At 35.3% G+C, this 15,270-nt stretch overlaps 1 protein-coding gene and 1 pseudogene across 1 annotated transcript; both read left to right on the top strand.

Annotated features, from left to right (window-relative positions):
- The first annotated feature begins 5,062 nt into the window (after nt 1-5,062).
- On the top strand, nt 5,063-6,762 carry LOC137822157 (uncharacterized; annotated as a pseudogene).
- Nucleotides 6,763-10,055: 3,293 nt separating this feature from the next.
- On the top strand, nt 10,056-13,926 carry LOC137821259 (proline-rich receptor-like protein kinase PERK15). Its single transcript, XM_068625766.2, has 8 exons — nt 10,056-10,687; nt 11,479-11,988; nt 12,158-12,244; nt 12,321-12,391; nt 12,480-12,556; nt 12,703-12,847; nt 13,027-13,188; nt 13,317-13,926. The coding sequence occupies exons 1-8, from the start codon at nt 10,126-10,128 to the stop codon at nt 13,584-13,586; spliced, it is 1,884 nt and encodes a 627-aa protein (XP_068481867.2). The 5' UTR covers nt 10,056-10,125; the 3' UTR covers nt 13,587-13,926.
- The last annotated feature ends 1,344 nt before the right edge of the window (nt 13,927-15,270 follow it).

The raw sequence follows: 15,270 nt of genomic DNA, 5'->3' as shown, positions 1-15,270 counted from the left end.
TGAGTCTAAAATCAATGAGTTAGCTAGAGCAAAGGAAGAGAAATCCCAAAGTTCAAAAAAATCCAATAACCATGCATCTCTTTCACAAATCCAAGAATCTCTAGGGGAGGGAAGCCTTAGAATCCATGATTACTACCAACCACCCCCTAGGAGAAATAGAAGAAGAGAGGAAGATAGCCCAAGGGAAGTAAGGGTAGACCTACCCCATTTCTATGGTAAGGAAGATGTAGAGGTATACCTAGATTGAGAGATGAAAGTAGAGCAACTCTTGGCTTGCCATAGGGTAAGTGAAGAAAGGAAGGTACCCTTAGCAACCCTTAGTTTCCAAAGTAATGCCATGTATTGGTGGACCTCTCTAGAGAGAGACCGACGTCTTCATAGGGAGCCTCCCATAGAATATTGGAATGACCTTAGGGGAGCCCTAAGACGTCACCACATACCTTCCTACTACCATAGGGAGTTAATGGACAAGCTCCAAAGACTCCAACAAAAGAACATGAGTGTGGAAGAGTATAGGCAGAAAATGGAGCTCTACATGATGAGAGCATCCATTAGAGAGGAAGAGATCACCACCATATCTAGGTTTTTAAGTGGGCTCAACCTTGAGATAAGGGATAGAGTTGAACTTCTACCCTACCAAGACTTCAATGACTTGGTTCAATTTTTCATTAAAGTTGAACAACAAAATTTGCGCAAAACTTCAAGTCAAAGGGTGGGTTCTTACTCCAACTTTTATCCCAAGAAAAACTTTAAAAGGGAGGGTAGCACATCTAGAGAAGAACCCAAAGAAACTACCAAACCTTTAGTAAAAGAAGCCTCCACCCCACCCATCCGTGCTAGGGACACCAAGTGTTTTAAGTGTTTTGGAAGAGGACATGTGCAAGCACAATGTCCAAACCAAAGGGCTTTGTTCTTAAAAGGAAAAGATGAGTACACTAGTGGTGAGGATGAACCTAGTACACAAGAAAAGGGGGAAAGAGAGAGGATAAATCCTTTGGAGGGGGACTTATTGATGATTCAAAGAATCCTCCACAATCAACCTAGTGCATCCATCGAGACACAACGAGAGAACATCTTTCATACTAGATGCAATGTTTTAGAAAATATATGCTCTTTTATTGTGGATGGTGGATCATGCTGCAATTGTTGTAGCACTAGATTGATTGAGAAACTAAATCTACAAGTAGTTCCTCATCCAAAACCTTATAATTTACAATGGATCAATGAGAATGGGGAACTACGTGTAGACAAACAAGTGGAAATCAAGTTTTCTATAGGTAACTACAAAGACAAAATTTTATGTGATGTAGTACCTATCGAAGCTTGCCACATCTTATTAGGTAGACCATGGCAATTTGATAAGAAAACCTTGCATGATGGTCTAACTAACGAGATTTCCTTCATCCACAAGCACAAAAAGTTTGTACTTAGCCCTTTACCACATTCCCAAGTGGTAAAAGACCAAATACAAATGAAACATAAGAGGGATGAAGAGAAAATAGAAAAAGAGAAAACTTTTGGGAAACAAAAGGCGTGGGAGAAGAGTGTTCCTTCCCACAAGGTCATTCAACAAGACAAGCACATTGAAAATACCCTTGAAAACATGCTTCTTGTTGAACAACCTAGCCTTACCTCTTGTAAAGGAACACTTGCAAGCATAAGCAAAAAAGAAGAGTCTTTAAAAGAAGCTTGCAGAGATAAAGACAATTTCTCATATGTGCTAGGATATCACCAAGAGAATGTCAAGTTATCTATAAGCATCTACAAAAACAAATTTTTGTGTGAAGTAGTGCCTAGAGCAACTTGTCATGTTTTATTGAGACAACCATTGCAAAATGTACAAATTTTCATAAACAATGGTTGTAACAACGAGACTATCTTTACACATAAGAGAAAAATTCTACATGAAGGAGAACTCATGGGCCAAATTAGAGTTGATAAAACTCTAGAGCTTTTAAAAGGAAAACTTTTGTCACCCATGAGAAAAGAGGTTCAAAGACATTGCCTTAGGTACAATTCTTGTTTTAAAACTACACCTAAGGCAATGTCTCAAGAACTCTATACTCCTTCACCTTTTGTAAATGATCCTTGGAAAGACACAAATTTCATATTAGAGCTTCCTAGGACAACAAAAGGTTTTGATTCCTTTTTCATGGATGTGGATAGACTCTTCCTAAGAAAAGTGACAAGTCTCCATGATTTATCTTCAAAAATAGTGATGGATAGAGCTCCAACATTTGAAAACCTAGCTCTTCCTTCTATGCTTCCTGAAATCATGAGGGACACCCACAATTCTTGGGATAAGAATCTTTTTTTCTATTAAGCATGCATACAATGGAGTAGTCCACAAGATTACTCATATTTCTACATTTGAAGTTGTATGTGAACATAGTCCTCTTGCCCTTTTAAAGTTGTTACCACCTCCTAAAGGAATTATGCCTAAGGGACAAGTAACTACTATTGGAAATTTTAGAAAACATAAGAGGATTAGAGGACACATACAACCATCAAAAGGGAAATATTGTGAGAAGTTGCCGAAAACAAAAGAAAAACAAAAATGGCAACTTCACACAATTAAGTTTTCTCCAAATGCTCACAGTAACTCCTTTGCTTTGTTTCAAGATTCCCATAGATTGACATTTGATCCGGGAGGACACACCTTGACGAAGCAAGAGGCTGCTATTCGAGATCAAGTCTGTAGATCTGAGAATAGATCTTCTCAAGAAGGAGGAGATGATGGACACCATCCAGCCACAGCCATCCCCCTAGCTGAAGAAAAGCATTGGATTTGAGGACAAATCCTTTTCAAGAGGGAGGGGATGATGGAAGAGGGCCAAGCACAACCTCATAAGAAAGACAAGAGCCAAGACATGAGCATCCAAAGCCAAACCAAGAGCGTCTAGGGCTAAGGATGGAGCGTCTAGGCCAAAGGGGAGGAGCGTCTAGCTCAAGGTGGAAAGCGTCTAGGCCAATGAAAGGAGCGTCTAGGACCAAATTGCTAAAGTCCATGGCCAAGCGAATCCATGCAGATTTGTTTATGCTACATGAAGGCCCATTAGGGGTAGCTTAGTATTAAGTGTAGTGTGAATAGCACACATTTTTTTCATAAGGACTTAACCTAGATTTGTTAAGATTTCGTACGTTTTCTAGAAGTAATCTTTAGGCTAGGGCCGGCCATGTGCCTTTAGTCTTTGTGATGTAATTTGCATTTCATTTTGATTAGCATTAGGGTTGCATGATGGTCCTCTTTAGCCTATAAAAAGAGGAGCCTACACCTTGTATTTTCAAGATTGAATAGAGTATTGTTATGCTGCCAATTTAGTGCCATACATTACTCCTTGCCTCGCTTCTAGGTTTTAATCTTCATTTCACCACCTTCAAAGGGGCTGGCCGAACCTCCCCATTTCCACACTCTTCATGCACCTTCAAGGTCACCACACCTCTTAGGAGGACCTTGTTCATCTCTTCCATTAAGCTTTCGCACCATCTTCAACCAACATCCAAGAAGAGCTCATAGGAAATCCATCATTACTACTAACTAATGGTGAGCTAGACACAGTTGTTGAAGCTTTGAGCACAACAAGTTCTCACATTCAGTAAGTGGTTGGAATTTTGCCAATCCATTACCCTTTTGCTATTTGAACTAATTTTTTATTGCTCAAAAGTTGAATATGCTTAAATCCATTTGGATGGGTTCAAGTCTAGATTGGTGACATTCCGAGCAAAAAAAAATTCAAAACGTTGTGTTCATAGTTTTGGCAACTTGTCTCTAAAATGAAAAATGGATTTAAACATTTAACTTTGTTATAACCCATTTGTTGTGATTTAAACATGTCCTATACATCAGATACCTCCCCTTCAGCATTGCTAACCACCTAGACTAACTCCTCTGCACCACCACATGAAAAAACCTGCTTTACATAAATTATTTGACATTTATTAGTCTAGCTTTTTCATTGTTACTAGATGCTTTTAATTCTACAATTTTTGTATCTTCTAACTAATGTCATTATACCATTATGCCATTGAGTTTGCAAGTTTGCTTGATTAACTCTAATTAATAGAGGAAAAACCTAGCGTACAGTGGTCATCTCAATCTTTTTTATATGTACTTTAGGTCAGTGTTGGAGTCCTCCATCACCAACAGGCCCAAAACTATTGAAGTAAAAGTGTCACTGTCAATTTTTCCATCATCAAACTCAGTACCATAACACCAATTTTTTATTATTTTTCACAATTTCAGATGAGACAACTTTTTTCCTTGTCTTTTTTTACTTTTAGAGAAATAAGTTTCAAATGTTGCATGATAAGAAATGACTAAGACAAAAGAATTATTAAAATATATGGAGTACGTAGTCCATTAAAAATAATCTCTTATAACTCTAAAATAATTTAAAAAAGAAACATGAAAATAGACTAAAGATGATTCCATTGAGTAAAAACAAATAGCAAGTCTTTTCAAGTGTCTGATTTTGCAGGGAGGAAATCTAAAGGATTAAGGCTAGTAATCCAAATATCAGCCACAGGGAGGCTTTCAGCTCCGCAACCAAAAACGTGAGTTTAACCTTAATCACTACATTCATCAATATATATATCATTTTGCTATACACACAAACAAGTGCATGCTGCAGTTTTCTATTATTTTCATGTTTTTTTGGAGCCATTTGTGTCAATTCAACTACCTTGGTTAACACCATTAGGTGTTAACTTCACATATGCTTTGTTTGTACACATTAAATTGTGTTTTTCATCTGTAACATTGTTTACCCTTAACTGCACCTGTGATGTGTGTTTTTCATAATTGAATGTCCACACATGTAATATTCCATGTTAATCTTTTTTAGATCAATCTTGATCATGTCTTAATTGAGAGTATCGAGATTCGAATACTAATTAATAATTAATTGAGTTCAAATAGAAATAAAATATATTTTTTTATCACTTTCATATCTTTTTCATACACTTTGTACAACTTCTTTATACACTTATTTCACTTCTATTCTTTTACGCATTCTAATGCTCTTGTTGGCACATGTTTGTTTTTTAAACTTTCATGCTAGGTTTTCTTTATTTTTATCAAACAATTCCATTTAGATATGGATAAGTCTTGGATTAACATGCCTCGAAATACATGTCAGTACATGGACGGATTGAATAAATTTTTGGACTTTGCATTTGCTAATAAGAGCGTTGAGGGTAAGATAATTTTCCCATGTCCGAAATGCAATCTTAAAAAATGGCAAACTCGAGAAGCAACACATGAGCACTTGATTCTTCATCCTTTTCCAAAAGGTTATACATTCTGGCTTCTACATGGCGAGACAAGTTTTGTACAAAATACGACTGAAACAGCTCCAGTTTTCCAATCAAATGAGCATAAAGTTTCTGGTAATGATCCCATACGTGTCATGTTTAATGACGCATTCGGAAATTTTTTCTGTGATGACAATGTGGAGGATGATGAGGATATTCGTCCTAGATCAAGCGGAATGATGCCTGATGAAATTGCTGAGTATCTGAAGTTTATGCATGATGGGCAACAAAGTTTTTATGAAGGATGTGGCAAGTATTCTAAACTTTCTTTCTTGCTCAAATTGTACCACATCAAATGTCTATGTAGAATTTCTGACAAGGCAATGTCAATGATATTGGAGTTGTTAGCAGATGCCTTTGATTATGCTAAAATTCCATGTTCCTTCTATGAAGCTAAGAAAATCATCAATAAGCTTGGCCTTCATTACACCAAAATTGATGCTTGCCCAAATGATTGCATGTTGTACTATGGAGAAGACAAAGACAAAGAAGTTTGTAAGAAATGTAATGAATCTAGATGGAAAAGAAGAAAGAAGAACAAGACTATTGATGGTACTATGAAAAAGCAAAAGAAAGTTCCTGCTAAAGTTTTAAGATATTTTCCATTGAAGTCACGCTTACAACAAATGTTTATGTCTTCTAAAATAGCTGAGCATATGCAATGGCATGCTTCAGGAAGTACAAATGACGGCATACTAAGGCATCCGAGGGATTCAGAAGCATGGAAGAACTTTGATCTAATGAATCCTCAATTTGCTTCAGATGCTCGAAATGTCAGACTTGGTTTGGTTGCTGATGGATTCAATCCATTTGGTGATTTGAGTACAAGTCATAGTACTTAGCCTATTGTACACATACCCTACAATCTTCCTCCTTGGATGTGTATGAAGCAAAGTTCATTCATTCTTTCCATGATCATTCCCGGTAAAAGAGCACCAGAAAATGATATTGATGTATATTTAAGGTCATTAATTGAAGAATTAAAAGAGCTATGGAACAATGGACTTAAAACTTTTGATTCATATAGCAATGAAGTGTTTAATATGCATGCAACTATATTGTGGACCATTAGTGATTTTCCTGGTCTTGGAACCTTATCTGGGTGGAATACACATACTGGGTTGGCTTGCCCTAGGTGTAATTTTGACACTACTCCTAAAAAGATTCAGGGTAAATTTTGTTTCATGAATCATCAACGTTGGTTAAATGCAAGACACAAATTTAGATTTGCCCGCATTCATTTTGATGGAAGTGTGGAAAATAGAAATTGTCATATCAGGAACAGATGTCTTAAGACAAGTTGAGAATGTCAATATCATATTTGGGAAAGAACCAGAAGTTGAGGAACTGGGGAAAAGACAACGCAGAGATCACCAAGCTATTGATGGCCCTTTACAATGGCGAAAAAAAAAGTTGCATTATCTGGGAAAGTTGCATTATCTGAACTGATTTTACGTGCTAATGGGGTGAGAAAGGTACATTTCCATGGGAATGAGGAAAGTTATTTTTTAACTCTAGTTTAACTTCCATTCCATTTTTATATCTTTAATCATTTTAAAATTTAAAAACATTCCAAGGAATATGAAAAATGAACCAAGCATATTTTTGGACATGCATAGGAATAAGATTCTGACTAAAAATTCTCTGTAATGTTATTCCTGGTATTACAATTATATAACTTAAACCAAGTTACCCCCTAAATTTCACCAAAGATGACTAGAGGATGTATGTTGTAACCACAACAATGATAGAGGTTGTAATTGAAGATGGATTCGCAATTGTGGATATAAGAAATACCGCTATGCAGTTGAGCTATATCATCACTATGGCTGCTATTTAACAACTCTGATTGATATTGGTTATGTTATAGCCATATTTGAAATGAGGGCATAAAATTGCCAACTGATCAGTTTGTATTGGGTTAAGTTTGGTTTTCGTACTTAGTTTTTGAACATCTATAGTAAACTTTTTAACATTTAGTTCCTTAAAAAGAATATGTCAGCATTTTATGATATGGTATTGTTTGAGTGAATATATGTTTTTTTCTGCTTGAATCATGTGTGTTTGGAAATTGAGAGGTCACTTCAGATTATGGTTGATAACTATATGTAGTATGCTAATAAAAAATTTGTTTGATCGTTACAGGTTCTAAATTGCCACGAGTCTGCCATATACATCTTAGCACCTTTGAGATATGCTACTGTCTATGGGTGTTCAGATGCAACAATAGTTCTAGGAGCAGTAGGCAAGGTAATACTTAGTAGCTTTGTGTCCTATTTGTGAAAGGAGCATAATGATTATATAAGGAATGAACAATTATGAAATTTGTTTTTGTACCATAGTGCAATATTGTTAAATGTTTGGAATGATGGCATATTGGCAGTATGTTTGGATCAAACTTCTGTTTTCTTTCTACAAAGCTTCTCCATTTAGGGCCAAAATGGTTTGTCCGATCTTCTTGTGTGCAGTAGTGGGGAAGATATTGCTTAAAATGTTTTTCAGTGCTTTATTAGGTGTTTTTTGTTATTAGATAAGATTAAGGTGCCTAATGATCATTGAATCTTATAATGCATTACTACTGTTGTAGTTTGGAGGTTCTCTAGTCAAGGTTTTGTACCCGTGGGGTTTATGTGCGTTTGATATTGTTCATTCAAACATGAATTGATTCTTTTTCAAGTTTTCCTTTATCTCGTAGCAAAAAACTTGGAGGTTGGGAACGAAGGCAGGGGATTTTTTTGTGGGGAGGAAGGGTTAGAATTATTGGGACTTGCTCAACATGATATTATGGGGGTGACCACGTTCAATTTGGTCAAGGTTAGAAATTGGGATACCTTAAGCTTAAAATAACTCACAAGTTTCTACTGTAAGATAAATAAATTCACTTCAAAGAAGATAGATAAATATCCTATTTCATTGATAATGCTTTAGTCAGGATTAGTTTAGTAAAACTTGCAATATGTTGAAGCCCAATACAATACATTGTCATAAAATAAGTGCGACTTCAGAACAAATTCCTTTGAAGGGAGTATTGTGCTTAAAATTAATTATTACAATAGATTAATATTTTGATTCTCAAAAGATTGTTTTAATATCAGTCTAGTCCTTCAAGTTTTTATGAATTTAATTTTCGGAGAACTGAATTTTCTTGGGATAAATTTGAAGAATGATGTAGTCTATTGATATAAGTAATCTTTTTGAACTAATAAAGCGGAACAAAATAAATCTTTGAACCGATATGTGTACTTGATCTTGATCATCGTCGAGTTGTTAATTTATTGTATGCATGGTGTTTAATGTTAAAATTTGGTGAGAAAATAAATAAATAAAAAGCTTGCTAAACACTAACTTATCTCTGCTTAATCTTCATCCTAAGATATTGATGAAGATAAAGCTTGGTCTCATTTATTTCTTTTATTTATTGAAAAAATACTTTAACAAACATAGATAAATAAATACAATAGATGTAAATAATTGTGGTTTAAAAAACACATGAATGCCTAAATGGTAAATGAATAAAAAAAAACAAATTTTCATAATTTTGAAACCTATGGTGTTTTTTAAGGAGGTTCTAAAACATTTTATGGAGGTTTTGAAACCCATGGTATTTTACGGGGGTTTTGAAACCTATGATATTTTACGGAGGTTTTGAAACCCATGGTATTTTACGGAGGTTTTGAAACCCATGGTATTTTACGGAGGTTTTGAAACCATGGTATTTTACGGAGGTTCTAAAACCTGTGGTATTTTCGGAGGTTTTGAAACCTATGGTATTTTACGGAAGTTTTGAAACCCATGGTATTTTACGGAGGTTCTTAAACCTATGGTATTTAATAAGAGTTTTGAAAGACTTTTCTTGAGGTTTAAAAAAACCCTGGGAACACATTCCTCAGAGATGGTTTAGCGGGGGAAACTACAACCCTGGATAAATGACTTAATGGAGGTTTTAACCCTGAATAATGTAAAAATAAACTCTCGTTAAAACCATTTTTTCTTATATATTTTTCACACAAAATGTAGGCATTTTTTAATAATCGTATATAAGATTTGTGATTTGGTTTTTTATGACCTGGGTCTAAATCTGGATCATATTTCTATTTAAATGATTTATTTTGTAATTAATTTGACATAATAATATTAGTTCATGACGCTCCTATGAGAAAGTAATGAACTTTAGCACGTACAGTCTGATTCAACTTGAACTCGATCGTTGAACCTTTTGTAATGGGTCACATGCTGCGCTCAAACGAAGCAATACGACAGATTTTGAATTGGTTGCGACCAACAGAATCAAGAAAAAGGATAATGAGCAATTTATCGAAGATTGTCGTAAGTTTTGGTTAAACTATTAAGCCTAAAAGTAGATAACAAAAAACTAAAAGCATGCATTAGGTTAAAAATAGGAAGAAACGTTGCAGTGAAAATGAATTACGCTGCATTTGTAGGAGGTGACATGGAGCCGAAACACGATTTGTCGGTTCCCTATTACAAAGCATAATAATTATTCACCATGTCTTTCTCTTTCTTTGGAGAACCCTCCTGTCCTTTGCTCTCAGGTAATTAGCATTCCCTTTCCTTACGTACCCTCATGCATGCATGCATGCATGCAAGAAATTTCAGCATGCACCTTCGTATCATCCCGCGTTCAAAATCAAAACATGTACATTTACATGTACACCTACAAGGATATGTATTTATACACTTTATTTACTGTTGCAGGTTTTGCAAGTTTCATAATCATTACTTGAGGGAGCGGGTCAGGCTTCTCCGTCTCTTTAACCTTCCCTGTTGTTGGGGAAGAAGTTATCCTTCCAAATGGCTTCCAATTCCAATTCCAATTCCAATTCTAATTCCAATTCCAATTCCAATTCTAATTCCAATTCCGATTCCAATTCTAATTCCAATTCCAATTCCCCATCTCCACCCGATTCATCTTCCTCCCAATCTCCACCACCGTCGCAGGGCAATTCATCTCCACCACCATCGCAGGGCAATTCATCTCCTCCACCACCGTCACAGAACAATTCACCGCCTCCTCCCTCGTCAAACGATGAGAAATCTCCGCCTCCGCCGCCGCCGCCGCCACCACCACCTCCTGATAACGAATCAAGTGGCAACCGGTCACCGCCGCCCCCACGTTCGGGGCAGGAGTTTTCTCCTCCTCCACCTTCAAAGAACCGGTCGTCTCTTCCCAAGTCAACGTCTTCGAGCTCATCAGAAGATAGTGGACGCCATTCATTGAGCACACCAATTATAATAGTAATTGCAGCTGCAGCTGGGCTTTTTCTCCTTCTTCTTCTCATAGCCATCGTTGCGTGTTCAAAAAGAAAGAAGAGATCTCAGTCTTCCATTAATTACTACGGCAATAAACCTGATGGTATGTATTTGTTTATATTAAAAACAAGGAAAATCATACAATGACAACTTGCTCTAGTATACAACTCTCTTTCTTTATTATGATAAAAATATCCTTTTTATATCATAAATGAAGAGTTATATAGTGGAACAAGTTGTCCATATATCATTGCTATAAAGAAAGACATGTGATCAACTTGGATTTTATACACTCATTTATTATCACTTCAAAGTTATTAGAAACCATACATGACCTTAATATCAATTCTTATTTAATCTTTTATTTGTTACTGTGAAATTTGAATAAAATTAATTTTTAATAAATAAGAGAAAGATTCAACTAGTTCTTTTTACTAGGAGTTTTAAAAATTTGATTAACATCTAAGCCATCTACACATTTATCTTGGATTGAATTTAATTTTTGTGGCTTCAATATAACATTACTTTTACTTTTTTTATGGACACGTAACATACTCTCTAAACATCTTATAAAAAAAATGCAAACCTGTAAATACACAATTAAAAATTCCACTGTGCTCTTCAAATAAGTATTGTAAATCAAGAAAAAACATCATTTCAGCTCCAATAAAAGTAGAAAGAGAATTTGGTTCATATAATTAGTAATAATACTCTAAGTACAATTTTAAAACATATGGGATGTAGAAAATGAAAGATAGATTGAGAATGTGTCTATAAGAAATGGTAACAGGGTGATAAAAAAAGATGTGGTTAATGTGGTTACTGTGTTTTCTGATACAAAGTGTTTTGATTCAAAATTTCTGATGAGATTGTTGATGAATGGATACATAACAGATGGGTTTTACAAAAATGAGTATGGGTACAAGAACAATAACGTTGAGCACGTTATGAATATTCCTCCACATCCACATCAACATCCAGGAGCAGCTTGGTCAACACCACAACATGTTAGTACTGTATCGAGCAGTTCCAGTTTCTCTGGGCCACATGGTCCCATTTTGCCACCTCCACACCCCACAGTGGCCCTCGGATTCAACCAAAGCTCCTTCACTTACGCGGAGCTCTCGGCTGCCACTAATGGCTTTAGCCAACACAACCTGCTGGGTCAGGGTGGCTTCGGATACGTCCACAAAGGTGTTCTACCCAATGGCAAGGAAATTGCAGTGAAGAGCCTGAAATCCACTGGGTGCCAAGGGGACAGAGAATTCCAGGCTGAGGTTGAAATCATCAGCCGTGTCCATCATCGCCATCTGGTCTCACTTGTTGGTTATTGCATGTCAGAAACCCAAAAGCTCCTCGTTTATGAGTTTGTGCCTAACAATACCTTCGAATACCACCTTCATGGTGCGCTCTTTCTTTCTTTCTAACTGTTTATTATATCATATACACATTAGTTACTCCTTCACTTCATTTCTTCAATTTTTGTCTCAACCCTAGCTAACTGCACCAACTATTTCTATTTGGTTCAATGTATACTTTTCTTTACATGAATAGTCATTATACTCTTTTTTAGGAAAGGATCGACCTGTGATGGATTGGGCTACCAGGCTCAAAATTGCGATTGGATCGGCCAGAGGACTTGCTTATTTACATGAGGATTGTAAGTTATCTGCATATTCTTTTGTTTTGATTAACGATGGGGCCAACATTAATATGACCTCGAACATTGACTATAGGTCACCCTCGTATTATTCACCGAGACATAAAGGGTCCAAACATTCTTCTTGAAAACAACTTTGAAGCCAAAGTACGTTTATCGATCGAATTTCATTGTGTAAGCGTGCCCCCTGATTCTTCTGGACATGCTTACTTAACAATTGGATCTATCCATTCAGGTGGCAGATTTTGGGTTGGCAAAGTTTAATCAAGACGCTAACACTCACGTTTCTACTCGTGTAATGGGAACATTTGGGTAAGAAATTCAACTCTAAACCAACCTATATATATATATATATATATATATATATATATATATATATATTATTGCTCACGTTGTTTATATACGTTTATTTCAAAGTGAATTAATTTCTAATCAATAAATTTGTCTAAAAATTTCAGGTATTTGGCTCCAGAGTATGCATCAACCGGTAAGCTAACTGACAAATCTGATGTGTTCTCGTTCGGTGTTATGCTTTTGGAGCTCATAACAGGTCGACCCCCTGTGGACAACACTGGGGAAATGGAAGATAGTTTGGCCGACTGGGTACGTATATTTTTTAATTAATTCCTACAAACATTCTATAACTTTCCATCTCTAATTTGAACCTCTCAGTTTCTGAATGTTTCCCATACTTATTATTATTCATTAGTTCTCACTATGAAACATATAACATAATACAGTGTCTACTTGTTATATATATATATATGTGTGCGCATGAACAGGCTAGACCACTTTGTACAAAGGCAATGGAGGATGGAAGTTTTGAAGGGCTTGTGGATCCACGTTTAAAGGGGAATTATGACAAGCAGCAAATGGCTTGTATGGTGGCTTGTGCTGCATTTAGCATAAGGCACTCAGCAAAGAGGCGTCCAAAAATGAGTCAGGTAATTAATTCATTTCACTTTCCTCCTATTTCAAATCATTAATTTGTCACATGCTATTTTCTCTTCTTTCTCTCTTTTCTAATAAGCTTTGTTTAACTTAAGTTATGATGGATGAATGAATGAATTAGGTTGTGAGAGTACTGGAAGGTGATGTGTCAGTAGACGTGCTTAGTCAGGAGGGAGTGAAACCTGGACAAAGTAGAATGTTCAACTCAAGTGGGGAGTATGGTGCGAAGACATACGGTGCTGACATGGTGAAGTTCAGGAAACTAGATAGTAGCAGTGAGTTTGGTGCAACCAGTGAATACGGCCTTAAACCTCCCATCCCAAGAAGTGACCAATCATCTTCTGAATATGCCAATGCCAGGAGGGTAGGAGCTCGAATGCACAATCCTTAATTCATGCATACCATTTCATGTTATGTACATCATCAACTGAACTTGTTAGGAAATAAGTAACACCTGATCTTGTCACAAGTTTTTAATGGAGGCTTATGGGTGTTTCTAGCTGCTTAATTGTTCTCATTTGGCATAACAAGTCAATGCCAGAGGGATCGAAATTAAAGAAATCGAAGACATCTTTCTTAATTTATGACTTCTAGTGATTAATTGATTGAGTAGGATACTCTCATAGGTCGTGAACATTGGACAGTGGAGGGAATGTGTAATGTAAAGCACGTGCTGTAACATTAGAGGAAGCTCCTGTGTATATCTTTCGGAGATTTGGAGTTGGGTTAGTACTGTGCATATATGTTTATATATTATTATCATAATATAAAAGATGAAAATATTGGAGAAGCATATATGTGTTTCTTGAAGTTGCCACCGATAATTGATTCATAATGAGTGACAAAGGGATGTTTGGAAAATAGCTAGTGCCACCATGTTTTGGAGATTGCAAGCTTGTAGTAATTTGCGAAAAATGATTGGTAAAATCTCATGGTATCATTGTTTTGGAGGCCAAAAAAAGGTATAAACAAAAGAAGAATTATTATCAACATTATAACTCCTTTTTCTCACTATTAAAAAGGTTTTTTTTATCGATAATAAATAAATTAAATTAAAAAGAAGTATCAATCCTTATAAACAACAAAATGTTCTCAACAAAACCTACAAACCAAACCTCAAAATAAAACCTGCATCCCAAAATAAATCAGTTGTTGTAGATAGTAGAATGAGTAGTCCATAGCTAACTACCAATAACTTCTTCCAAACAAAACCAAAATAGAAAACACCAAACTTAAACCTATGAAAAATTTGTGACAATGTATTATCTAACAAGTGCAGCAAAAATGTGTCATGCACATTTTCCCTTCTTTGCTTTACTCAGGCCTCCTCAGAAACTGTTCCCACAAAAAAATATGCTTTTGATAGACATGTTACTGCTTTCCACTACCATTGATTTGCAAAGCTCCATACATACTTGGACTTGAAAACTGCAGAGGAGAACCTAGTGTAGCAATAACAGTTGAAAAAAATTACAAAATTCAATAGTGTGTTTAAGCTCATGTCAACCATCAGAAAGATTTGCAGAGATATAAGTTGATTAGTCCCCTGCACCTGGACTGATGTAGTGAATTTTTCAGTTTAAGCTTCAGTGTGCTATCTTCCTAACTGTTTCAAGACATCACAATTGAATTATGTACTTGTAAAACAGGGCATTAGCACAATATCTCCTTATCTAGACGAACAAAACAACAATCATACATTAGAAATAGACTTAATGAATTTTAGTTTTAAAATATAATTATATTTTAGTTTTTAGTTTTGAAGATATGTTTTACTTTTTATTTTTGCTTTTTGTAATTTTTATATTTTGATTTTTATTGTTTTATTTTAGTTTCGATAAAATGTTTATATTTTTAATCCCTGAAATATTTTATTCATTTTAAATTAGTCAAATTTGAAAAATATATTTAATAAATCAAAAGTAAATTATTTAAATATTATATAACACAGATGAACACTTTACAAGGAGCTATAATAAAAATAAATTTTATTCGTCGACTAAAAGTTCATATTTGAAAAGTTATATAAAAATGACTATATTTTAATAATACAAATATATTTAAGTCTTTAAATT

Source organism: Phaseolus vulgaris, chromosome 9 (genome assembly GCF_051622355.1).
Source record: "Phaseolus vulgaris cultivar YP4 chromosome 9, ASM5162235v1, whole genome shotgun sequence".
Classification (NCBI taxonomy): Eukaryota; Viridiplantae; Streptophyta; class Magnoliopsida; order Fabales; family Fabaceae; genus Phaseolus; species Phaseolus vulgaris.
This window is presented reverse-complemented; position numbering and strand designations above follow the sequence as displayed.

Coding starts and splice junctions, on each gene's coding strand:
- LOC137821259 (XM_068625766.2), top strand. CDS start 10,126: ATGGCTTCCAATTCCAATTCCAATTCCAATTCTAATTCCAATTCCAAT. Junction 12,848..13,026: donor AAGATAGTTTGGCCGACTGG/GTACGTATATTT, acceptor GCGCATGAACAG/GCTAGACCACTTTGTACAAA. Junction 13,189..13,316: donor GGCGTCCAAAAATGAGTCAG/GTAATTAATTCA, acceptor TGAATGAATTAG/GTTGTGAGAGTACTGGAAGG.